At 27.5% G+C, this 27,926-nt stretch overlaps 4 protein-coding genes across 6 annotated transcripts; 1 reads left to right on the top strand and 3 right to left on the bottom strand.

Annotated features, from left to right (window-relative positions):
* Positions 1-4,379: 4,379 nt before the first annotated feature.
* Bma-egl-21 lies at positions 4,380-8,088 on the top strand (the record flags this gene model as incomplete). 2 transcript variants are annotated; one of them, XM_001902326.2, is made up of 9 exons in its annotated part: positions 4,380-4,620; positions 5,044-5,240; positions 5,649-5,810; positions 5,906-6,069; positions 6,302-6,399; positions 6,521-6,702; positions 7,107-7,227; positions 7,454-7,614; positions 8,041-8,088. In XM_001902326.2, the coding sequence occupies 9 exons, from the start codon at positions 4,380-4,382 to the stop codon at positions 8,086-8,088; spliced, it is 1,374 nt and encodes a 457-aa protein (XP_001902361.1). The 2 variants fall into 2 exon arrangements, with proteins under 2 accessions (XP_001902361.1, XP_042930341.1); XM_043074407.1 differs by having other exon boundaries at positions 4,428-4,620.
* Positions 8,089-8,664: 576 nt separating this feature from the next.
* Bma-tgt-1 (Conserved hypothetical protein, putative) lies at positions 8,665-11,015 on the bottom strand (the record flags this gene model as incomplete). Its single annotated transcript, XM_043074406.1, has 8 exons — positions 8,665-8,859; positions 8,974-9,121; positions 9,234-9,399; positions 9,850-10,004; positions 10,086-10,183; positions 10,404-10,514; positions 10,594-10,822; positions 10,957-11,015. The coding sequence occupies 8 exons, from the start codon at positions 11,013-11,015 to the stop codon at positions 8,665-8,667; spliced, it is 1,161 nt and encodes a 386-aa protein (XP_042930340.1).
* Positions 11,016-12,373: 1,358 nt separating this feature from the next.
* Bm7560 (oxidoreductase, zinc-binding dehydrogenase family protein) lies at positions 12,374-15,648 on the bottom strand (the record flags this gene model as incomplete). Its single annotated transcript, XM_001902324.2, has 9 exons — positions 12,374-12,469; positions 12,796-12,993; positions 13,091-13,209; positions 13,326-13,410; positions 13,609-13,746; positions 14,287-14,448; positions 14,630-14,709; positions 14,846-14,942; positions 15,529-15,648. 9 exons carry the CDS (start codon positions 15,646-15,648, stop codon positions 12,374-12,376), a joined length of 1,095 nt encoding a protein of 364 aa, XP_001902359.2.
* An 8,527-nt stretch (positions 15,649-24,175) lies between these two features.
* On the bottom strand, positions 24,176-27,460 carry Bma-pmk-3 (Mitogen-activated protein kinase, putative; the record flags this gene model as incomplete). 2 transcript variants are annotated; one of them, XM_001902323.2, is made up of 10 exons in its annotated part: positions 24,176-24,231; positions 24,521-24,651; positions 24,797-25,007; positions 25,170-25,241; positions 25,464-25,650; positions 25,759-25,906; positions 26,425-26,520; positions 26,880-26,984; positions 27,093-27,252; positions 27,448-27,460. In XM_001902323.2, the coding sequence occupies 10 exons, from the start codon at positions 27,458-27,460 to the stop codon at positions 24,176-24,178; spliced, it is 1,179 nt and encodes a 392-aa protein (XP_001902358.2). The 2 variants fall into 2 exon arrangements, with proteins under 2 accessions (XP_001902358.2, XP_042930339.1); XM_043074405.1 differs by lacking the exons at positions 26,880-26,984; positions 27,093-27,252; positions 27,448-27,460 and having other exon boundaries at positions 26,425-26,501.
* Positions 27,461-27,926: the final 466 nt, after the last annotated feature.

Below are 27,926 nucleotides of genomic sequence, written 5' to 3'. Positions count from 1 at the left end.
CTTCCTTTTTTTTTCTTTTTGTTAAACTTTTGTATTTTTTACATAATTAAATTTGTTTTTCATTTTTATTTGCTTTGAATATGTGCAGTAAAAAATAGTTCAAGCTTTTATACATAATTACAAATAAATTTTATTAGTTGTTATAAAAGGAGAACTAAAAATCAAGAAATAAATTGTTGCATGCATGAAAAAATAGTTTTATCAATTTCCTATCACAATATTATAATTATTAGAATGCTTGGTTAGTTTATAATAAAGGAACTTATAAAAAGTAGTAATATCACTGATTGATAAAATTAATTACAAAAAAAAAAAATGTTTGGCATATTTTAATTGGCGAATTGCAAGCATATTAATTAATAATAGTGTTATAAATGGAAAAATAAAAGGATATTTGAAAAAATTCTTCAAATTTTTTGAATTAATGTCTTTTTTTTTTGCAAAACGATTTTCTCCAAATTCATTGATCTGGAAAGTTTCGAAAAAAGGGAGAGAAAGAAAGAAGGAAAAGAACAGACAATCAAATATTATAATAGCTAGTTTGAAATATGAATACTTCAACTGAAGTCTTTTTTATAAGTACATATTTTAGAAATAATTACTATGTTCTAAATTCTAATTTATTCTGTCCTAATGAACGAATTTGCTATTTCTAAAAATCAATTAATATATGACACAATAGTTTGGAACCTTCTGCTTTTTATTTTTAAACTTTAATTAATTCCTGATTTTTTTCTTTACTTAAGAGTACACTTTTCTCATGTTATACTCAATAAATTATTAAGAATGATTTTAAAAGAAGGCAAAAAAAAAGAAAAAAAATACTTTGGTACGTACACTCTTCATATGTATGTTAAATTCATTTGGGAAAATAAAAACAACTAAAGCTTAGCATTTAAAATTTCCCTGCTAAAACATTTTTACAAGTTAACTTCAAAAGAAACGACAAATTTTTTAAATGGAAAAGAAAAAGGAAAAAAAAACTCAAATATGTGAAAATTCATATTTGTCAAAAAAAAAAAGAAATGTATTTTATATCAATTGTAACAGAAAAAGACAACTTTCATCTGATTTAGTTTAATGAAACTTTTGAATGTGTTTTTAAAAGGAAAAATTTTCAACTGCCATGTGATAATGATAAGCTAATTGACAATTTTCCAATGTTTATCAAATAAAAATCGTTGATAAAAAAATGATTTAGGAAAAAAAAGAAGAAACGCAATAGTTATGAAAATGGCCAACTTAATTTGCTGCATTGTGACTATTGCATTACATTACAATTTTCAGCAAATGTTCAAATTTGCTAATGAAAAGAGTTTGTCAAAAAAAAACATTCCTAAAATTCACAGCAAAATTCAACTTTTTTACATTTTAAAAATAATAAGTGATATATTAAAAAAAATGATAAATGATAAAAAAGTGATATTCATTACATGTACAAATAAATATAAATGAGTCACTTTCTTTTTTTTAAAGTAATAAACAAATTCCACCCATTACGTTGAAATGTAACGTCTATTACTTATTATAGTGGTTAAGTTATCAACGGCTATTAATAAAATTTAACGAAAATTATAAATTTTTGAAAAAAAAAGCCTTTGTTTTATAGTGAAATAAGCATATATATAAATAGATATGAAAAAGTTTTTTTTTTAAGTAAAAATAAAATTTTTACTCATGTTATAAATGAATTAGGTAAAACAATAGATATATAACAAAAGAAAAAGAAATGAAAAATAAGAAAGAAAGGAGTAAAATTTCTTTGAATTATTTCATTTGAAAATAATTTAGAATACATATACAAATATATTTCTTATTTTAATTTTTTTTTTTTTTCACTGAAGTTATATTCAAAAAATTGATTTCACCACTTATTTAACATTTTGTTATTGTTTTTACTTTTTATAAAATTATACAGAGAAAGGAAGATTTTTTCAAAATTGATAAAATTTTGAAATTTAGATATTTTTACAAAATTAAATAATGCTCCCTTTTTCTTCTCCCTCTCAGCATCAGTGATAATTCGTTTATGTAAAGAAGAAAAAATTATCAGAATTTGTTAAATTTCAAACTGTACACACCACAGATTCAATAACTGGGGAAGAAAGAAGAAAACTCTGATATTTTCAATTTTAGTTAGAATTAAATTATCACTATTGAATAAAATAATACCCACCCAATTTTACATAATATAACAATGAAAATTAAAATGAACAATTATGCAATTGGTGTACAATTTTTTGAGAAATCGCAGAAGGAAAAGAAAAAAATTGCTCATTTAATAAAATTAAACAAAAAAAAAAAATATTCGTTATCATTTCAAACAAATTGCTATTCACAATTTAGCATCATTTCAAAATTGAAATTACGAAATTATCATATTAATGCATAAAGTTAAATAAAAAATATGGAATTATAAAATTTCAAGTCATTCAATAAAAGAAAAAAGACAGATTTTTTTCAGTTTTTCTTTTATAAATACTCGAAAAAAAAATTATAAATAATTTATAAACAATTAATAGAAAGGAAAGGAACAAGCATAATTTCCTATAACTCCAAAATTAAAACAATGAAATTGTTGCATTAATTAATTTCATTTCAAAACTTTTATAAATAATAATTTCTTCTTTTTTTTTCACTTCATTCCAATTTCTATAAATAATAATAATAATTTCTTCTTGTTTTTTTCTTTTTAAATTGGTTACCTCATTCAACATTACAAGATATTTTTAATTTATAGTTCTCAACAAAGAAAAGAAGAAAAAGCAAAAATAAAAAATGAAATTCAAAAAGTTTAAATAATTAATAATTTAACGACAGAATAATTGTCAATGGAAAAGAAATGAAAAAGTCATTCTCAATCAATTAAATTGATTCTTTTTCTTTTTACCTTTTCCTTTTTTTAAGTTTTGCTAATAGTCATTCTTTTTTATGAAAAAAAAAAAACAATTTACCATGGTGACAAAATAGAAAAATAAAAAATAGAAATGAGAAAGAGAGTGAGAGAGAAAAGGACAGAAGACAAAGCGTGGGTGGAAAGAAAGAAAAGCTAAAATAAAACAAGAAATGGAAAAAACATGTGAAATTGAAACTAGTGATATTGTTAATGAATGAATTCTAATGAAGTTATTCCTTTCACGAAATTTACTTTTTCTTTTTTTCGTTTTTCTTTTCCTTTTTTTCCATTTCATTTTTTCCTCTTTTCTTCTTCCATCATTTCCATATCATTTCTTTTTCATTTTTTCTTTCCATTTCTTAAAGTTTTGTAAAATTCTTAATAAGGAAATTAAATTATGTAGGGAAAATGACTTTATTTATGCAAACAAGAAGGAAGAAAAAAAAATTATCTTTTTGAAGTTTCAAAGGAAATGGCAAAAAATTTTTTAAAACATTAACCATTAAAATGTCAATGAGATAATTGTTATTATTTTAATGCACTTAAAAGTGGCAGTATACTGCATTACTGATAAGCCTAAATAAATATTACTCATTTATCATGTTATCTTATCTGTTATGATAATTGTTATGCATGTATATATTTTATTACTATAATTTATTAAGCTCAAAAATAAATTTAATATTAAATCAGTTTAATAATAATATATGAATAAATTTATTTTAAAATACGTCTTTAAAAATGATATTATACCTAAAAGAAGAGAAAGTAAACGAGAAAAAAGGGAAAGTGGAAAAGGAAGATCTAAAAAAGTGAGATAAGATATAAATTAAGGTGGGGAAAAAACTTTTTTCTGAGAATGAAAAAATGGAAAGTTTTTTTCTCTCACATTACTTCATTATCATTAAGATATCACACCATTACCAGATGAATATTTCTTTTCCTTTTTTAAATAATAACATATTACTGTCATTTTATGCTTCTTTTTTTTCTAAATTTGATGACAAAGAAGTAAGTGAATGACAAATACATAAATATATATATATATATGTCTATACATACAGAAAATGAAAGGGGCGTTAAAGCTAATCGATTTGTCATCATCATCTTACATCCAGTAATTAAGCAACGAAGAATAGAATAGAAGAGGGAGAGGGAGAGGGAGGGGAAAAGAAAGAGAAAGAGGAAGAGAAGAAAGCATATATAGTATTGATAATGTTTGAGTGTATATATATATATACGATAGGAGGAGGAATGCAGTTTTTAAAAGCCTTAAATACGAGTAAGCCCCTAAAGGAAAAAAAAGGAGAAGCATATAAAGCTTTTAGTTTGTTAAATAAGAGAAACCAGCGTGCATATATTTTTGTTGTCTGCTATTTACGCTATTACTCTCTTTCTTCATCAATATTTGTCTAAATATTGAAATATTTTTTAAAAAAATCTACAATTATTGTATAAATTAATTTTATTTACTTCTGTTTACATGGATAAATATTTGCTTCTCATTTTATTTCTCACATTCATTTCAAATATGCAAAAAATTAATTGTACCGTTAATGAAAAATGGTACAAATATCATAATCAACATGAATTAGAAACAATTCTAATTAATATTAATAAGCATTGTTCAAACTTTACCACCATTTATTCCATTGGTAAAAGTGTTAATGGTAATGATTTACTTGTGATTCATTTTTCAACAACACCTGGACAACATGAAATGTGTATGTTTTTTTTGTCTTTTTTTTTTCTTTTTTAAATTTTAGTTATTACTAGCGCTATTAATTTAAATGATTGGTGTAAAATCTAAATAAATTTTTTTCTCCTACAAAATTTAAATAATTTGTGTAAAAAATTTTTTTACAATTGAAAATAATTATATTTACAAAAACGGATTTTTTTTACTTAAAAAAGATCAATTTCTTTTTTTCGATTCAAAATCATTCTCTCATTTTTCGTTGCCGTTTTTTCTTTCACTCAATTTCCATCTGCGATGTATCATTCAATAATTTTTGTCATTTAAGCATTTTTTTGTTTTTATACAAATAAATGTTTTCAAATTTTCGAATTTATATTTGTGGAAAAAAAAAAAAAAAAAAACGAAAGTGAAAATCTTTTGAATTAGTCAAAAACAGATTTGTTTTTAGTAAAACCAGAAATGAAATATATTGGAAATATGCATGGTAATGAACCTATTGGAAGAGAATTACTATTACGTCTTGCATCATACTTTTGTGATCAACTTTTGGCAAAAAATAAGGAAATTATGGCACTTATCAATTCCACATCAATTCATTTATTGCCATCAATGAATCCGGATGGATTTGAACGTGCACTTTCCACCGTAATAAATATTTCAGAATATCTCTATTCTTTTTTTTTTCTTTCTCTGGATTTGTACATCATTTCAAATGAGTGTCATCAATAAACAGGAATTTGAATAGAACAGGAAAATAAAAACTCTAAAATTTAGATTTCTAACTGATTATTTAATAAAAACTATTAATGTAATTGTAAAAGTTAGGTTCCTTTCTTTTCTTTTATTTCTTCTTTAAATTTTTTGCTTTAAGAAAAAAAAAAGCAAAAATTAGGACATTGGAAGCAGTTGAAATATTTTTCTTTTAACTTTAACAATGGTTAGCTTACGGTGTTTGGGATACTGTAAAGTAAACATTGCTGACGTTTCAAATGCAAAATAAACAGTTGTGATGAAAAATACTAGCGAATAAATTTAGACTAAAATATATTTCAGGAAAGTAATGCTCGTGATTGGTTTACCGGTAGATCTAATGCAAATGGTGTTGATTTGAATCGAGATTTTCCGGATCTTGATGGTTTCTATTACTATTTGGAACGACATAATATACCACGTTTTGATCATCTTCTGGAATTGTTCGGTGATGAGGGAAAAGAAGTATGTATTTTTACTTAAAATTTAATTTTTATTGAAGTAATTTAGGCAAATAATTATGAGAGTAATTTTAATTATAAATTTTTGAAAATTTTAAGTATCAACCAGAAGTACGAGCTGTTGGCAAATGGATTCTTTCTTTGCCATTTGTTTTATCAGCCAATATGCATGAAGGTGATTTAGTGGCTAATTATCCGTTTGATTCTGCTCGAATTCCAAACAGCAATGAATATTCTATAAGTCCTGATGATGAAACATTCCGGTTAATATATTTCAAATGTTATTAAAAAAAAATGTTATTAAAGAATTTATCATTCGATTACTTTTTGGATTACATAAATTTAGAATTTTTTTTTTTTGGAATTTCATGATTAAGAGATGTTGTAAATTTATCACCATAATATCATACAATTCTCTCTTATTATCTTGCTAAAATAATAAATGATAAAAGAATTTTTTGTTTGAAATCAGCAAAAAAAAAAAATTAATTTAAGATACCTAGCAGAGAGTTATGCAAGCAAACATGCTCAAATGGCAAAAAATGATCATCCACCCTGTGATGGAACTGTTACTGATGCATTTGCGCGGCAAGGTTAAATAATTTTTTAAACTTTTATATATTTGAAAAAATCAAAAAAAAAAAATCGAAAATAAATTAACAAATTAATCAAATTCATAAAATTACATAAATCAATGATATAAGTACATTTTAGGTGGAATAACAAATGGCGCAAAATGGTATTCTGTTTCGGGTGGCATGCAAGATTTCAATTATTTGGCAACAAATGCATTTGAAATAACATTGGAATTATCGTGTGAAAAATTTCCGGATAGCACATTGTTACCGAAATTTTGGGGAGATAATAAGGAGGCATTGATTGATTTTATTCGGAAGGTTTGTCCTCAAATTATTATATATTTTGTTAAATTGAAACTAAATTTTAAGCAAATCTTTTTTTAGAAAGCTAAACTTTTATGCAAATTTGTTGTAATTATATTCATTAATTGTAAACTGTTCGCTTGTCCTTTTTTCTTTTTAAATGGAAATTAAGCTAAATGTAATATTTTGAGCTAAATCAAATGTTAAACAATATATTTTAATACATTACTACAATTTTAGTTTACTTCTTTATCAATCTTATTGAATAATTTATGTTATATTTAACATATTGAATAATTCAAGTTTATGTTTGACAACTTTAACACGATATATATGCATATACTTCATACATATTCAATCTTAAAGGTATTAAAAAAAATTCTGCTGTGAAATAGATTTTTTGACAAATGTTATTACAGGCTCATATTGGAATCAAAGGTATCGTAACAGATAAAATTACCGGACAGCCAATACCAGAAGCTATTATATGGGTAAAAAATAGCACCGAAATTACTCCAATCAAACATCCTGTTACATCCTGTAAATTTTAAAAATAAAAATAGTGAATTTTGGACTAGTCTGCACAGTGAATAATTATGAATAATATTTCATCTAAATTTCTTTTTCACAAATTTTAAATTAAAAATTTGTAATCAAAAATTTCAAATTCAGAACTTTAATTAATTAATCTAGATTTTGTTATCTCTATAAAAAAGCTTAAATTGTATTTCTATTTGGGTCAAATAATTAGCTATTTATTTTATAGGGAAAACTGGTGAATATTTCCGTTTACTTACTCCAGGATATTACGAAATTTACGTAACAGCGGATGGCTACCAATCAACATTCAAACAAGTAAATGTTACAAATGGCAGCCAAACATCAGCAAAGATTGTAAACTTTGCTCTAATGCCGGAACAATCAAAGGTTGAAAAATTAAAATTTAAATTAAATCTTTAGTCAACTTTGGATTTTACTAGAGATAGTTTCAAATGAGATAAATAAGCAATATAATGAAGTTGTGATATCAATCCCTATAGTATAAGCAATGCAAGATAATTTTTTTGCTTTTTTTTTGTCTTTTTTGTTTTTGTTGACATAATTTTTGTTAAATATTTGGTGAGACTGTCACTAATAATTAAAGCATGCAATAAGCGAAAACAACTCAAGCTTTTTCCAAAATTCCCACTAATTGAATACAATATTTTGCTGAAATTCATCTGATGTAGTCGGTTCCGGGAAGTCCCAGAAGTCTCAGGTCAAAAATATAATAAAAATATGACAAAATTAAAGTATATCTGTGATGATTAGGTTAAAAAAAGTTAGTATTTCAAAAATATGATGCTATTTCAGGAATATGATGTACCACAGGATGAAATTTTAAACGAGGTGGAAGAGTAATAACACAAACGAAAAAGTTAAATATCCAAAGAAAATGTCACGGACAGTTGCGCTATCTGTCGCCTTCATGTTAAAACTAAAATTAAGATTTCGCTAGAAAACTCTAACTGATAATGTAAATTGAAAGATTAAAATTAGAGTTATACTAAAGACTGAAGAAAAGTTTGGAATACCATAGTTTACTTGTATTATCTCTTATCTTTTCTCACATGTAGGCGGCAATATATTTGTTCCAATAAATTTGGTAAATAAAGAGCCATATTTGAAATGATGATTTCGCACCTTTTGAATTAATCAGTTTATTATCATCCATTCAAAATACACATAACGTTACATTCTTTTACCGTGTTTGAGTTATAATTTGATATTTAATTGAAGATATCAAATTGATCGAGTTACATTTCATAATTCTTAGATTTTAATTATGGAAATCAGTATTCCCATACAACTGTACTTCTAAAACCTGATTGCATAATTTATGACTTTTCAGTGTAAACCAAAGAAATAAGCATGTTTTATTTAATTTTAAAAATTTTAATAAAATGATAAAATAACAAAAATATATTTAAATTTTATTTAAATTTCATAACGCATATGAGCAACTGCATTACGTACCCAATTCGGTATATTACCATCGGGAAATTGTTCCAACAAAAATTCGTTTAAAAATTCTTGCACTGTACTTGTGTCAATTGCACTACGCAATCGTTTCATGAGATCGACATGATGCTGCAGATTATGCACTGAGATAATATGACATGCAACAGTTTCCTGCAAAAACTTTTCCATTTCTAGAAAATCAATAAACTTAAGTTAATATCTTCCTCTCTCTCTCTCTCTCCCTTTCTCTCTTACTCTGTTCAAGATAAATGGAATAAAATATACCTGACTCAATATGGAATGAATATAGGCTCGTGTATAACACTGACAAGAATGACATGGACAACTGTCATCAATTGGTCGAAAATCATTTTCAAATTCACTTCGAGTAAGATGCAGCATACCACCACGTCGTACAATTGCTGTACCAAATCTTCAAAATTTATTCATTGCTTTGTAAATTGCCAAATTTGAGATTAATTTTTTGAAAATTTATCACTAAACAGTTTTTAAATATCTTAAAATAAGCATAATGAGTTGAAAACCTTGCAGTACGTGTTGGGTAAACACAATCAAACATATCAGCACCCAGTAATGAGCAAATTACTAAATCAATTGGCCATCCAATACCCATCACATATCGTGGCAGATGTTCCGGTAAATTCTTACAACAGCATGCAACAATTCTCCAAAATGAATTTTTATCTTCTCCTGCACATTATGGTAAAATTATTCCATTCTAATATCTTATAAATATAAATTAGAAATTCAAAATTTAATACCTTATAAATTAAAAATAAAATTTTGTGAAGTGATATATGTGAAATGAACTACGAAAAGAAAAAGAAAAACAGACAGTACTATCAAAAGCCTAATTGCTATATAGTCTAAAAAGAATAGTTTGATGATTGATGCTGCATCTTACTGAAGCGGAATTATTTGTGTAAGCGTATTGGATATCTCAAATATTTATAATCTTTAAAAAAGTTTCATTGAAATACCAATTCGTCATCACTAATGGAGGAACAAAAACTTTTCCACTATTTTCATGACAATTTGACATATGTTTACATTATATCATTCTTTATCAAATGACAGTGTTAAAAACGCACAGAAAGATGGGATATAATTTTACGAGAGAAAAAAAAAGCGGTAACTTACCACCGCTTAAGCCACCAATTGCAATACCCGTTTCCGCCTGTTGAACCATAGCTGCAGTACATTTTTTACGAAGAGAAAGATCTAAACCACCCTGTATAATAGGAAATAAAGCTTGATCTTTTCTCGTATGCGCATTGCGACAACGTTTCAACCACCTGAAAAGAATAAATTGTATGAACTAAAAACAGTTTTATATCAATCGATTATTCAAATTTTAATCAACTTGTTGCATAAACCTTATCGATCGTTCCATTGCTTCTTCAACGATAGGTCCTTCATGAAATACATGTATTACATGATCTAACTGCATTACAATATCAGCTCCCAAATCTTCCTACAACAAAATCAAAAGAAAATAAAGTTTCGGAGAGCAATAATTTAAACTGATTTAAAAAAAGAAAAAGTCATTCAGATATTCATTTGCTCAAGATTACTAATGGCTGTTTAACTAATAATGCTCAGAAAATGCATAAGGAAAAACAAAATAAAGAAATAAACAAATATAAAGTGGTTGGTACACAAAATAAATTGACCTCGACAAACCAAGTTCTTACCTGTATCTGTATGCTTGCTTCAGGACTCAAAATCATCTTCTCGCCAGTATGCGGACTTTCGAAATTGACCCCTTTCTCTTCCACATTCATCAAATCATTCAATGAAACCATCTAAAAAGTAATCGTTTAAATCAGTTGAGATTACAAATGATATGGTACATTATGAAATTTGACAAATTTAGGATTATACCTGAAAGCCACCAGAATCAGTAAGAATAGAATATGGCCAATTAATAAAGGAATGAAGACCACCAGCTTTGCGAACAATTTTGTGACCAGGCCTATGGCCCATATGATACGTATTACACAACATCAAACGAAAACCCATTCTTGATAGTTGTTCCGGCAATAAACCTTTCATAGTTCCTTGTGTTCCAACTGGCATAAATACCGGAGTATCAACATCAGCATGTGATAACCTTAAACTACTCAGTATCATCAACATGTTTTTATTCTAACGATATTAACAGGTGATTAACTTTCATTGTTCACTACCTCATATATCGCTACTATTTGAAATATTTGAGCATTTGATTTCCTTCCGGAAATTTACCTGAGTCGTCCATGACGAGCTGACCGCACCTTCGACACTATCCTAAAGTCCAAAGCCATTTATCTCATCAACACACAAAAAAGTACGTGGTTCAAACTTGTTAGCTAAAAATCAATTTGTAGTGAAAAAAAAAGACAGGAACATTTCCCTCACACAATCTACTGTTGCATTACACTTCCATTAATATTCTGTAAAAACTTTTCGACACGTTAATTTGATATCCGAGATTGCTTATGTTACACTTTCCATTTATATTTTAAATTAACACAATAAAGGATCTAACAAAATTCATCAACCTCATTTTAAAACTCATTTTTAATTTTCATCATGTAAACCCAAAAAAGAAAAAACTTGAATAGCTAAACTTTACTTGATCAAATATGAAAGGTAAGTGCTATAACAATACCAGTAATACGAAAAAATTAATTTTAATTTTCTAAATCATATGATATAGCTTTTTAGATACCTAACAGAGAAAAAAAGGAAGAATTGATCGCTAACGAAATGTAAACATTGGGCTTGGGAACAAAAAAAAAAAACTAATCGATGGTTTTTTTTTTTTTTTTTTTTTTTTTTTTAATACGTATATTTTTAATTTTTGGAAAATGAATGAGAAAAAAAAAGTACATTTAACATAGATGACGATCACATCTTTGGAAAAAAATATTTTTTATAACAGTTTAACGAATGAATGAATAATTCCTATTCCCAGTACACTGCATACAACTGTGCACACGTACAAATAGCATTGCAAATAAGTCAATTCTATAATAATTGGTATATCGAAGCATTAAAAAGACAAAGAGAAAGAAAAAAAAAAGAAACTAAGCTGAAGGAAATAATACAAAATACAATAAGTACATTGTAAGGGATGAGTAAACTAAAACTAGACTAAATTAAAAGAAAAACACATCCTACTATGTTTGTATGTCATATGACACACACACAAAAAAAAAAATTTATACAAAAATTACCAAACATTTGTTTTAGAAAATAAAATTTTAGTTTAACGTTTAATAAATCATCTCACCTCTCCTAAATTGAAGTTGAGAACGTAGAAAAGAAAAAAAAAAAATTATACAACATGTACCGCATGCCAAAAGTGTAAAAATTAAACAGAAGAGGTAAGGGAAACATAATGGGAATATCATTGATTTAGCTATCTTCTAAAAAATGATAAGAAAGGTTAAATATTGCTAACTCGAGCTAAATTAAACTAAAATTCGCCGAAAGTAATTCATTATTTATCGCTTTTTTTATAATGCACTCTCTGGAGTTCGAATAATTAAATTCTGATCCAGAGTAACAACAGCATATGATGATAGATATATGATAGTAATAAAATTTTAATAGTAATATGCTCATCTTGAGACGAACAAAACCGATGCATTTCACAATAAATGTATTTTAACAATTTTCAAGGATTCACAACGGGTTCGAGCGCCGTATTTGGATCGCATACTTCCAGAATTGCGCGTCCTTCAACTTCTGACATACTCAGTTGTTTTAACACCTGCAAAATACAGCAATACTTTGTAAATCAAAAAGGAAATAAACTTCCGGGTTAGAAAATAATTCGTTACTTCATAATCAACAAACCAATCACATAGGATAACAGTTGCCAATTATGTATAACAAAAGATAAATCATTTTTTAGGACCGGATTTTTTTTCCCCTTTACCGAGCACTTCGTATAACTTATATCACCATTAGTGATGAGAGAATTTTTTGCTCTCGTGAAGCTACAGTATTCAATGATGGGATTAAATTATCTCTAAATAACTGACGGAATCTTCACACTTTAAATTAAAGTAACTAAGGAAAGAGTAATGTGCAAACCTGTGATGCCTGATTGACCGGATAAACTCTGTAATCAGGAGCATCTATCTGTCCTCCAGCAATTAAACAAACAAGATTTTTAAGCTGTTCGATGGAACCACGTGTAACTCCCATGATTGCAAGACGATTACGGGCAACTAGTTTAATAGGAAGCTGTACATCAAGACCCGACAGACCACCAACAAACAATACACCACCCTAAATATTGAAATATGCATATACTTTTGATATGGCACGAAATAGTTAAACCCATTAATTTAGAGTGGGAGATTCCAAGAAGCTAACAAACGCGTACCTCAGCAAGGCATTTAAGAGAACGAGTAACAGTACGTGGCGAAGTGACGAAATCGAATACAACTTGAACACCCGTACGAGCAACATCTTTAGTTCTCATAATGAGATATTCCTCGAATTCTGGAAAAAACCTTAACATCTGTAACTAAAAGCAAACTTTCCTAGTTTCCTTAAGAAAGCTAACATTGTAACTTAATGCTTTACAAAGTATTTTGAAAATGCGAGGCTGAACCAACCGGAATCATCCCAATGCACGACGAAATCTGCACCATTACGCTCAGCAAGGCACAGACGTTCTTCACGAGCATCCGCTACCATGATCTAAAAAAATTAAAATTACAACGGAAATATTTCATGAATCAATAAAACCAACAACAAATGTGATTACCGGGATACATAACCTGCCATAAAGTACTTTTCTAGCTTCATGTAATTATATCTTAATATTTGCATTGTGTCTAATGGAAATAATAAATACTGCGGCACAAAACTAATAAAATGTCTAAGAAATAGATTAACCTTAATTTTTCTTTCCTGATGTCCGGAAAGAAAATGCTTCGCCAACTTTAGTAGCCACAGACCCAAACCACCGGCACCGACGATGAGGATGTTGCAGAAGCCCTTTGACTGCGAGAATGCTTCAACAATCGGACGTGCCTGCATGAAAAAAAAAACTACAATTTTCGAAGATGTGCCCATGCAATCACAAAATATCGATAAACAAATAAGGATATACATAGATCATCAAATGATCATGCATATTATCGATAATAATTTTCGATATCAATAAAAGTTCCGAATTTGAAAAACTGAAATTGCGAAACCTATAAAGTTTACGATCCTTTCGAATCTAATTTAGATTTATAAAAAAAAAAAAAGACTAAAACTATTATGGTCACTAACGCAAAAAACAACGTATTGAAAATGTCGACTTTTATGAAACTATTCATCTCCCTTAATACTATCGTCTTAAACATTCATCTGTTTGAAACAGATATGATATTACTAATATTCTGAATAAGTAATCCACAAAATCAACTCCACTTTCTAATAATTTGGTTTCCCAACTTAACCTAGGAATTTGTTATTAAACTAACTGCTAAGTTAGAGTTACAACATAACGTCGTGCGCATATTATTGATGCTATTGTTTTTGAAATATTATTAAAGCATTCATATAACAAGTGAGCCAAATTACTTGAATAACAGCAGAAAGAGCCCAAGTAGCACCGGCTGGAAGGATGGAAGCGACATGCATTGAGAGAGTATCCGGAATCTTGATAAGAAACTGCAGTGTAGGTACTGTGACATAGTCAGCATAGCCGTGTTGACACATTTCATCCGTTGGCCAAACAATTACCTAGAGAATGATCAGCAGTTAGACAAAGCTTTTTGATTATCGGATATATTATGTAAAAATGAACGAACAAGCCTGCACAGGAAAAAAAAATGCGATACTATAAAATTTCCTGGAAATTCAAGTTGATGTGTTGAGTCACCTTATAAACTATAAAATGCGCCAGCATTCATCGTAGACATACCTTGTCTCCAATTTTCAAATCGAATTCCGTACATTTTGCTTCATCGCCGAATGCTTCAACTACACCAGAAACTTCATATCCTGAAAAAAACTATTGCATCAATGCGCAAAAACCATAAATTCTAAAATTTTCAAACTTTTCAAAACTTGTGAAAGATGTATAGAAGAGATTATTCGATAAAGAAAAAGCACTTGTGATATAACAAACAAAATTAACCTGGGAAAAGACTCGTATCTTTTATACCATTCGTAATTCTTGCTTGCTTCGTATTTGTTACTTCACGGTCCGTAAGACATACTCCAGCATAACACACCTCAAAATTATTATATAATTAACAGCATTTTTTGTTTGCAACAATACATTAGAATTTAGCTAAACAAAATTGATGAATATCAACGACAACAACTTACGTGTTATAAAAACATCAAACATGAATGTCGCAAACTGGTTTTCGAGCTACATAATTATTCGTTATCACCTATGAGATGAGACTTAGTAATTTTTTTTACCACTTTTTTGATTCATACTTGATAGTTTTGTTTAAACTTTCCTAAATATGTGTATTTATGTTTAGTTTTGGGCGGTATAGAATAAAACTCGAAAAAAAAAAAGCAAATCTAGAAAGAAACTATCGATATTTATTCTATATGAATAATCTGATGACTTTTTATTTCCTTCCCCTATTCATCAATTTTTCACCGCTGACGATATTTCGTTATTTTCTTTCCTTTATTTAATTCTGAAATCTATTTGAACCACAGCGTTACATGAAATGTTATCTAGAAATTTATCCAGAAAAACATCGGGGAAATTCATTACAACTGGAATGCATGATGTTTTTCTAATTTTTGAACTACCTATGCAAAAATATGAGGAAATGAAGGAATTAATAAGTGTACCTTAACACGAGCACCTTTTTCAGGAACATCAGGAATAGTTTCTTCTTCAAAGAAATGTACTTCCTTCAAATCTTTAGGTGAACCCAATGAAATTCGACGATTCTTAACACCACCTGACATTGTTCAATGCTGCAAAAAAAAAAAAAAAAAAAAAAAAAAAACACTATTGCCATTTCAACAAAAAATACAAAACACTCTTACAATATGACAACGAGGAACATGTTGTTATCGCATAAAGGAATATACATAAATACAATGCTGCTTAATTATAAATAACTGATAACCATTACTATCTAATTGACCCAAATCTATAGCAGCTATCAAACATTGCTTCACGTGATGTTCAAAATAATAATCGTTAATTTCACCGTGTAAATTCTTCCTCTTCGTAAAATATAGAATTTCTAAATACATCACATTGGTTGAAATAATTCCATATACACAACACAAATATATACATACATTTTCCAATTCCTAACGCAAAACGAAAGAAAAACTGGAAACGATCTGTACTATTCATCATTCTATATTCATATTCTGTTGGCAAGCAATTTCATCAGAAAATTTCATCGAGAATTAGAAAAAAATTTTTAGAGATAAAAAACTAATGTAAAATTGCAATTTTTAACGTTTTAAAGTATTCTAGCAATTTCAAAAAATCATATAACACACAATAAAAAGTAAACTTAAAACATTTCAATGATATATAATCAGAAATAATAAATTTATATGTATACATACCTACACATTCATACATACATACAAATTACTAATTTCTATTATGCATTCAAATAACATAAACCACCGATCAATTAATGCAACTATAAATGAGTAACAATAATAATGCTACAAATTTACTAAAACATATCTGAATGAAATAAACGATAAGCTGTTCATCCGCCTCTTACAAACTAATTTCATAAAGAAATTGACAAAATCGATAACACTTTTCAAGTAATGTAAACAAACAATGAAATGAAATGAGATGAAATGAAATGGAATGGAATGGAATGAAATGAAATGAAATGAAATGGAATGAAATGAAATGAAATGGAATGAAATGGAATGAAATGGAATGAAATGAAATGAAATGGAATGAAATGAAATGAAATGAAATGAAATGGAATGAAATGGAATGAAATGAAATGGAATGGAATGGAATGAAATGAAATGAAATGAAATGGAATGAAATGAAATGAAATGGAATGAAATGAAATGAAATGAAATGAAATGAAATGAAATGGAATGGAATGGAATGAAATGAAATGAAATGAAATGGAATGAAATGAAATGAAATGGAATGAAATGAAATGAAATGAAATGGAATGGAATGAAATGGAATGGAATGAAATGAAATGAAATGAAATGAAATGGAATGAAATGAAATGAAATGGAATGAAATGAAATGAAATGGAATGGAATGGAATGAAATGGAATGGAATGGAATGAAATGGAATGAAATGGAATGAAATGAAATGAAATGAAATGGAATGGAATGAAATGGAATGGAATGAAATGAAATGAAATGAAATGGAATGGAATGAAATGGAATGGAATGGAATGAAATGAAATGAAATGAAATGAAATGAAATGAAATGAAATGAAATGAATGAAATGAAATGAAATGAAATGAAATGAAATGGAATGGAATGGAATGAAATGAAATGAAATGAAATGGAATGAAATGAAATGAAATGGAATGAAATGGAATGAAATGAAATGAAATGGAATGGAATGAAATGGAATGGAATGAAATGGAATGAAATGAAATGAAATGAAATGAAATGGAATGAAATGAAATGAAATGGAATGAAATGAAATGAAATGAAATGGAATGGAATGGAATGAAATGGAATGGAATGGAATGAAATGGAATGAAATGGAATGAAATGAAATGGAATGAAATGGAATGAAATGAAATGGAATGGAATGAAATGAAATGAAATGAAATGGAATGGAATGAAAATGGAATGGAATGAAATGAAATGAAATGAAATGAAATGAAATGAAATGAAATGAAATGAAATGGAATGAAATGAAATGAAATGAAATGGAATGAAATGAAATGGAATGGAATGAAATGAAATGAAATGAAATGAAATGAAATGAAATGAAATGAAATGAAATGAAATGGAATGGAATGAAATGAAATGAAATGAAATGGAATGGAATGAAATGAAATGAAATGAAATGAAATGAAATGAAATGAAATGAAATGGAATGAAATGAAATGAAATGAAATGGAATGGAATGAAATGGAATGGAATGAAATGAAATGAAATGAAATGAAATGAAATGAAATGAAATGAAATGGAATGAAATGAAATGAAATGAAATGAAATGGAATGGAATGAAATGAAATGAAATGAAATGGAATGAAATGAAATGAAATGGAATGAAATGAAATGAAATGAAATGGAATGGAATGAAATGGAATGGAATGGAATGAAATGGAATGGAATGGAATGAAATGGAATGAAATGGAATGGAATGGAATGAAAAGAAATGAAATGAAATGGAATGAAATGAAATGAAATGGAATGAAATGGAATGAAATGGAATGAAATGAAATGGAATGAAATGGAATGAAATGAAATGAAATGAAATGAAATGGAATGAAATGAAATGGAATGGAATGAAATGAAATGAAATGGAATGAAATGAAATGAAATGAAATGAAATGAAATGAAATGAAATGAAATGAAATGAAATGAAATGGAATGAAATGAAATGAAATGAAATGGAATGGAATGAAATGAAATGAAATGAATGAAATGAAATGAAATGAAATGAAATGAAATGAAATGGAATGAAATGAAATGAAATGAAATGGAATGGAATGAAATGGAATGGAATGAAATGAAATGAAATGAAATGAAATGAAATGAAATGAAATGAAATGAAATGAAATGAAATGGAATGAAATGAAATGAAATGAAATGAAATGAAATGGAATGGAATGAAATGAAATGGAATGAAATGAAATGAAATGGAATGAAATGAAATGAAATGAAATGGAATGGAATGAAATGGAATGGAATGGAATGAAATGGAATGGAATGGAATGAAATGGAATGGAATGAAATGAAATGAAATGGAATGAAATGAAATGAAATGAAATGAAATGAAATGAAATGAAATGAAATGAAATGAAATGAAATGGAATGAAATGAAATGAAATGAAATGGAATGGAATGAAATGGAATGGAATGAAATGAAATGAAATGAAATGAAATGAAATGAAATGAAATGAAATGAAATGGAATGGAATGAAATGAAATGAAATGGAATGAAATGAAATGAAATGAAATGGAATGAAATGAAATGAAATGGAATGAAATGAAATGAAATGAAATGGAATGGAATGAAATGGAATGGAATGGAATGAAATGGAATGGAATGAAATGGAATGAAATGGAATGGAATGGAATGAAAAGAAAAGAAAAAGAAGAGAAAAAAGAAGAGGAAAGATAAGAATAGAAGAGAAAACTGGTTTAATGGGAATGACAGAAAGAAAAATATTGAAGAGCGTATGAAAGGAAATTAAATGCTACTACACTTCTGCATATGTATGTATGTATGTAATATATGAGTATGTGTATTTATAATACGTGCAGAATAATGTATGTATGTGTGTATGTATGCATGTATGTAGATATGTTGTTTTATTCCCTGAAAGCGTCGTTTCTACTTCCTTCCCCTCTCTTTATAACCTCAAAACTTTAAGAAGCATCATTGATCAAAATGACAATGGAGTTTAAAATATTAGTATCATCTCTTATTCAGTCAATATTTTTGAATATTCTATTATTATCATATCACTATCATTAAAATTATTATATATTTTAATCTCCCTTGTATCAGTTTTCAGTCATTATCATTAATATTATTATATAACTAATTCCTTATTATTATTTTATTCTTTTAACTAATTTATTCTTTTATTTTATCATAACTTTTTCCATTTAACATTTGATCATTTTATTCTATTCCATTTCATTCATATTTTCATATGTAATTTTAACGAAATTTATGGTATTATTAAGCATGTAATTTGTATGAAGTCAAAATTTCGTTTTTTTTTCTTTTTTTTTTAAATTGTTTATTTTCAAAAAGAATTGGACGCAAAATTTCACTAAAAAAAAATTTTTTTTTTCAAGAAATATATCAATGTATTAGGTTAGCGTTCGAAGCTTTAAAAAACTAATACAACACAATCAATATATTCTTGCTTTCTACTTCTTTTCTTTCATTCGCATTAGATTGATCAAAAAAAAAATTTTTTTTAATTTACATTATCATCTTTTTCTTTTTTTGTAAATTAAATCTATCAAATGTAAGATAATTTTCATTTTAAAGATGGGGATTTTTCTTCCTTTCTTTTTTTAAATCGAATATGTTACATCATACTCATCATTTTCTTTCCATTATCATCATTATCAAATATAGTAGTAACAGTAATCATATCACAAATGATAAAATTATCCCAAGTAATAAAAAATGTCGTGGAAATTTTTACAAATTTTAAGTGTCAGTACGATAATCAACAATAAAACACCGAAATAACATGTTATCAATTTAAATTCAGTGAGCTAATAAGAAAGAGAGAGAGAGCGAGAAAAAAGGAAAGTGATGTAATGATGTCTGTTATTTGCTTAAATGTTTGAAGATATGATATGGATAAGAATAAGATTTTAATTTTTTTTTTTCTTTTCTTTTTTTTTTGAAACTAACTGGTGCAAATAAAAAAATGGGGAGAGAAATTTGTTCATTTTAAAGTAAGTGGATGATTTTTGATCACATCAGAGAAATGGATGGATGAATGAATAAATATATAAATGAATGGTAATTGTATAAAAAGATAAGAAATAACACTGTTCAGTAAGTAAACCAGAAAAATTATCTTCTTTCATAAACTAAGTTCATTTCATTCCTTTTTTTCCTCTAAACTATAAAATATTGTCACTGGAATTCCAAAATTCAAATACTTTCATATATGTTTTTTTCTTTTTATTTAATTTTACTATACCATCATATCATGAAATTATGCTAACTTTTTAGTATACTATCATATACATTTGTTTATTTATTTACAAATACAGTTAACTAACTGGTTAAGCTGGAAAGGGAAAAGAGGAGAGAAGGAAAACAAACAGTTATTTGAAATATAATTATTTGAATTTAAGATGTTATGCGTTCTAGCATGTGTGATATCTCTTGCGTAAATGTAATCCAAAAAAAAAAAAAAAAAACTCGGGAAAAAAATTATTTTGCCCAAAAACTTTGTAAAATTAATTCATCCAGCAACCTTATAACAAACATATGGAATACATATAAATATATATTATTGTCATTGAAATACTGAAACGATCAACAAAAAAAAAACAAAAAAAATGTGATGACATCATTTCACATTTTAAATTTAAAATTAATGACTATCCATCAAAAAAAAGAAAAAAGTGCTTGGTTTTTTTGCAAAATCTTAAAAATTATATGCATTCAACGAGAATGAAGAAGGAAGAGGAAAAAAAAGAGAAACGCCATGAACGAAATGATTTCAATACTTTTCATAATCGGTTACTTTATCTTTTCCTTTTATCATTTTCTTTTGCAAAAAAAAGTATTTCATGGAAATTTTCAATCTATTATAAGAAACAAAAATGGAAGTGAGATTTATACATATACATATATATATATAATTTTCATGAAAGTATTAAAGAAAAAAATTTTGACTCGAAAAAAAAAGAAATATACCAGACAAATAGATTAGATGTAGGTATATTAAGTATTAACAGTTCCATTTAATGTCTAATTATCTCTTTTATGCTTGATTATTATCAAAATAACATTGGTTTAATCCTATTATTAATCCCGTTATAAATGATCAAATGATCAAAGCTACAAATAATAGTAGCAGGATCGTGTAAAATTGATTAGTTAAAAATTGAATATAACCAAAATTCTAACATAAAATCGACCTGGCCATAAAATTGGATCAAAAATTAAATAGTTTAAAAAAAATCGAAATAATATGAAAATTCCCAGAAAATTTATTATTATTATAATAAAATGGAAGAAATGACTAAAACACACATGAAAGTATGCAATAATAAGAGCAATCAAAATATCCAATCCTAATTGTAATTCTATTCTAATTCTCTCTCATGAATAACATTCATAAATAATTTTCAATTATTTGTTGTTATACGCAAGATAAGATATCAATTCAAATATTTTAACTCTTTAAGTAAATCTACTACAATGAATTTTAATGACATTTAATACAAAATACTAAAATTAAAATCACTCAAAAAGTAGTCCAATAAAGTTTACTTCATCATCCATCAATATACATACATATCTTATAAATATACACGACAATTTTCCATACCCTGCAAATAAAATAAAAAAGTTCTCAACGATTGTCCACAAATCAATTAATTTACTTGATTCCTAACTAACTAATTATTCAAATAAATAAAATACGAAAATAAATTAAATTACAAATAATATTAACACATCCTTATGCTCATCTTTAACAGAATGAACATACAAACATATACAGAAAGATATAAAAGTAGCAAAAAAGAAAAAGCAAATAAAAAATAATTTATTAATTAATTACTTACATATGACTAATAAATATCGTTTTTCATCACTTTTACCCGAATCATATATTTCTTTATCCAAAACAAAAATCCCCAAACAAAATAAACGTTATTCATTTATTACATCGAATATCTTACCTATGCTATCATGATGAATTGAGCAGATCAGATGACCCATATATATATTTATTTATATATTGTACGTCTTTGTATGTGTCTGTGTCCCTATATACAGGTATGTATACCATGGGTATGTGTACCTGTGCATCCATATATATATATATTTTAATACTATGTGAATAAACTATGTATCTGTATAAAATATAGATAAAACGACGGAAATAAATAATTGAGCAAATGATTCAAGAGGTAAATATGTGTGGATGGAGTAAACATGAAGCATATAATTAAATAAATAAATATATATATATATATATATATATATATATATGCCTACTTAATCATTTACTCGATTATTATATATATATATATATATATATATATATATATATAATTGAATAAATTACATACATCCATATAGTGTCAATTAATGTTTATCGAAATGATAAAAAGAGGGAAAGAAGAGAGAGAAGGAAAAGGAGGAAACTTACGATTGTCATCAGTTGCAACAAAAATATGCTAAAATAATCTGTCGCCATGACTAAAATGCTTAGATGAAGTTAGGATCAACACAGCTACGGTTAAAAATGCTATTGAAGAATCAATATGAAGTATCTGTTAATGATTCATATTATCAAGCAAAAAAGCATCACTGTAAAAATGAATTAAAGCAAGCAGAAAGCGACTAAGCGAATCATGCCAGCGGCATTTAACAAAATATGATGAAGAGGGGGAAGAGAAAGAAATGTTAGTTTGAAGAAGCAAGAATGAAGATTAGTAGAAATGAGCAAAGCTTTGTTATCATCTTTTATTTCAGAGTGTATATATTAAGAGATATTCGATAATTCATCCTCATCTTTCTTCCTTCTTCCTCTTTCTTTTCCATCTTTCCATAATTATTTGTTTTTTTTTTTTTTTTTTTTTTTTTTTTTGCTCTCTCTCCCCTTCTCTCCTTCCGCAACTTTGATCTTATAAAAATCTAATCGAAAATAACAATGCAACGGGTTAAAGTAGTTGAAGCAAGCCATTGTATTGCTATGCATCAAATGCATTGTTGCACAGTTCAATGTTTAACATTTCAGTTCATTCACTGATTTAATTGATTTCCTATCGATCATACTATTACTGCTACTACTGTTGTTATCTTACTATCACTATATTTTTCTTATTTATTTACTTTTATTATTGTGATTATTCATTATTTTTATTATTATTATTACGAACATATAATAAACATGCTATCATTATTCATTTCAACAAGATTGATTGAGCATTCCGAAAGGCTCCTTCAATATAGGAACTTTACTTCTTTTTCTTCACCCTCTGCTTTTCTCCTTCTCTCTCCCACCTTGTTCACCTAACCGGAAACAAACAACGTGTATTTCTTGATCAGTTATTCAGAATTCTTCAAATGATAAATATTCTTACGTATTACGTATTTGATTCATATATTTCATACAGGAAAAATTGCATTAAATTAATATTCATACCAAATGTATGATCTACATATTAGGAATAGTTTCATGAGAATGAAATCATAATGTCTAGGTTAGAACTAAAAATGCAACAAAATACAGTAGGAATTTTAGACATGAAGTAGTTTGATCTTTTACAAATTTTCATAATGTTGAAAATTTTGTCAAAAAAAAAAAAAAATCATGGAGTGCTTGTCAAGAATTACACATTATATATGCTATTTAAATTCTAAGTGTTCAAACTTTTGACATTATAATATTTGATGTGAAATTTTCATCAGTAACTAATAAATATTTGTTTGCAAATATTACAATATGTATTTCTCGACTTAGGCAGTTGATTTTTCCCTACTTTTTGATATGGTTTTGGAAAATTACACAAAAACACTGAAATATTTTATGAACAGAAATATCGTATAATGTACATTTGTGTTATTAATGTCATCAACAACTGTTTTTCTTCCGTCGATCAAAATTCAACAATTCTTGCCATATAAGAGCTGAAATGATAAGAAAGAGTAAGTAATGAGTACGAACTTCGGATTAGCATCTGACGTATTATTCATCCTAGATTTTCTTGGACAATGATAAGAAATTGTAACGCTTGCGTTTGGATCGGTTCATTAAATAGTTTTTCAAATAATCATGACAGGTCAGCACACTATTACTTAAGAATTTCCCCTACATATTCAGTTTTTTACGAGACATCCAGTCCACCTCACAAAATTTGAGTTATTAGAAATTTTACTGCTTTGAATCAACAAATGAGGCTAAACTATCGATGATTACCTTTCCATTCTGCAATTGTCCGGCCATTTGATCCTTCATCTAGAATGAAAGGCCCATCTGCTACTGGCTCGTCCTCTGGCATTGAATATTCCTCTAAGTAAGGATGGCTAAGTGCATCCGTTACCGTCATTCTAAAAGCAACAAAAAATATCGATGATAAATTTTTATCAACTGAATCTAAAAATCCCTAAAAAGAAAGCATATAAACTGAAGAAATTACTACCCTATCATAATATATGGTAAACAAAATATAATTCAATAATAAAATTCACCAACCTTTTCTCGGGATCTAGCACAAGAATTCGATCTAGAAAATCAACAAGATGTTTGGAGAAGGTTTTAGGAAAATATTCTGAAAAAGATTTGCGCGAATAAACACCCAGTTTCGTTATAACATTAAGAATGGCTTCATTCGAAGCTAATTTAACTAATAATTCTGGGTCCGGACTTCCACATAGCTCTGCTATTAAACGATATTGTGCCATAGCTGAAAATGACGTATTCCGAAACAGGCGAAAAAGTTGCATAAAACATAAGAATTATTACATTTTTTAAGTCCAAACTTTGGAAAATAAAGTTCGAAAAATGATTTCTTGATGGAAGTAAGAACTGAAATCTATACATTTAACAATAAAAAACTAAAACTTACAATCTTCCCCAGGAAAAAGTGGATGTCCGAGACTAAGTTCTGCAAGAATGCAACCTACTGACCACACATCAGCTGAAAAATTCTTTTTAATCAAAAAATAATACTTAACGAAAATAGCTACATAAGATCTATTCTATGAATCGTCTTTTCATTTTTACAACAAAATACCTCCACTAGTTCTTACAAAAAATATCTACTAAATTTGGTACAATTTATGAACAAAGATTCGTTACCAAAAGACGAATATTAGATTCATACATTAAATGTTACGATAAGAGAAGGAATATTTCATACCTTGCGTGTCGTATGAACATATCTTCCAATACATAACTTCCGGACTACGATACCAACGTGTTATAACATATGCAGATAAAACAGTATCGTCAGCATTTAATGAACGAGCTAAACCAAAATCCAAAACTGATAAATCACATTCATCAGTAAGAGCCAAATTACCCGGTTTCAAATCTCGATGCATAACCTTAACAAAATTTGATAGAGTATATAATGCTTATCTTTTTCAATTTCTTAAAAATGCTGGTAACATTGTGAAAAAAAAAAAAATACCAAAGAATTCCGAGAAAATTACATTTGCTGAATGAATGTATTTCAATGCACGCAACAATTGATAAATAATAAATTTATGATGTTCCGGAGTAAGGATTCGTAATCCTGTTTCACGTTCTCGTTTCAAAATTTCATACAAACTATTACCAGCGTATTCTGTCACAATATACCTAAAGTAAAAGATTAAAAGGTGCATAAATGTTGGGAATGCTATCCAACACTAATATATTATACAAAAAAAATCTGAACAAAACAGACATAAAGATATAATTTTCCGTATTAGTCATACAAAGCTAAATGAGTTTATTTGAACAAGTTTTATAACTATCAACGTTGATAATGAAAAAAAAAAAAAAAAAAAATGCAAAAGATTGTTTGAAGACATGCTCAGTAAAAAGTAATATGCAAAAGTGAAGAGGTGAACTTATTCGTGATATAAAAGTTTATCATACTAAAGAACTATCTTCCTTTCATCTTATATTTCTTCCGCACATCGACCTCATTCTAAAATTTCTAATCTTTAATAACTAATTTGGCAGATTAAACTCTCTGTAGACTTCTTGTAAAATATAGTACTGAGAAACAAATTCCGAAGTTATCTAAATAATTACCATTGTCTGTATAGCAATATTTTTTCACTAAAGACGAATAATAAATGAGTTTCAGGTAAAGTTATTACGAAACTTACACAATGGAAAGAGTAGAAAGTGAATTATCAGGTGTATACAAGTCCAAAAGCCTCACAATATTCTCATGGACCATCATTTGAAGTAGACGAATTTCCCTAAAATATGAAAAATAGATGTGGATAGTTATGTTTTTTCTTCCAAGAAAAAAGAATGACAATTCCACTCAAGAATGTTCGCAATTTTTAAAAAAGATCATATGAAATATTGTACCTTTCCCCTTTCTGTCTCTTTTCTGTTTAAAATAACAGCAGCTTATATTAATATCTTATCACTCTCAATGCAAATGCACCAAATTGATTTTGACAATATATACTTCACCAAGAATACCATACTGTTTCCGCTTATTAGTCCTCAACTGAACAGCTGTCGAATTCTGCAGCATTCACATATGTCAAGCTTTGTTCTGGACAATGATGTCGAGTGACAAGAACATTTTAAGATTTAAATTTCTTACCTATGTACTCTTAGTGCAGTTTTTTCATCGCGAAATGGTTCATATAATTTTTTGATTGCAACAACTGTTCGACGACCATCGACACATATAAAATTTGTAATTTTTCTGCAAATTCCTTTCTCAAAAGTTTAAATTAGGATTACGAAAAATTCCAGTTATATTTTTCACAAATTAAAATACAAATAAAATGACAAGTGTATTATAAATACGTACATAACGTTGCCGAATGAACCACCCCCTAAATATTCAACAGTTGAAAGTTCATCTGTTGAATCGGATGGTACTGCAAATTCCACGGTTTGCATACTGAAATAGCGAAATTGTCGAGTAGTCCTTTGACTTGGTGCCAAAAACTGACTATTATTTTTTGAACCTAAAATTAATAAACCATATATTTATGAATTTCTTTTGACCTTCTTTCATTTGCTGAAAACTGATATAAAATGGTTGATTACGAACTGCTACGTCAACGTCAGGATAACAGTATAAATTGTTCAAATATATACTACACATTTGACATATTAATGTTAAATGCTTTTTTTTTTTTCAAAGAAATAATTAAATTTACCGCAATCGGTCATTTTGTCTCATAAATTCACTGAAGACATCACAATGGCTATGAATTCACTCAAGACAACATAGTGGGTATGAATTTCCTGAAAGGGCAAATGCGTGATTCACTCACCGTCATTGATGAAGGGTTGCATATTGTTATGTCTTTTACCACATAATAACATTTGTTCTCCTAACATTAATTCCTATGTCTGCCTGATGAAGTTTCCGTAATAACATTAGTATGATTATGGGATTCCCTGAATTTAATTCATTTTCTATACTGATCGCAATGTTGAAGGCCGATGCAGAATACACCTATTTCTTTATTCAATACAAAAAAATTGCAGCAATTACACTTCGATACCGTATCTATCGCCGGAGATCAATTCTCGACTCAAATATGTTCTCCGTTGATTCTCGAGAAAAAAAGACCAAGCACCAATCAGCTTTTCGTAGTAGAGCTGCAGTATCTATTCGGTATAACAACCAATT

This window comes from Brugia malayi, assembly GCF_000002995.4.
Source record: "Brugia malayi strain FR3 genome assembly, contig: Bm_v4_ChrX_scaffold_001, whole genome shotgun sequence".
In the NCBI taxonomy this organism is placed as follows: Eukaryota; Metazoa; Nematoda; class Chromadorea; order Rhabditida; family Onchocercidae; genus Brugia; species Brugia malayi.
Note: the sequence above shows the minus strand (reverse complement) of the source record. Positions and strands in the feature narration are given on the sequence as shown.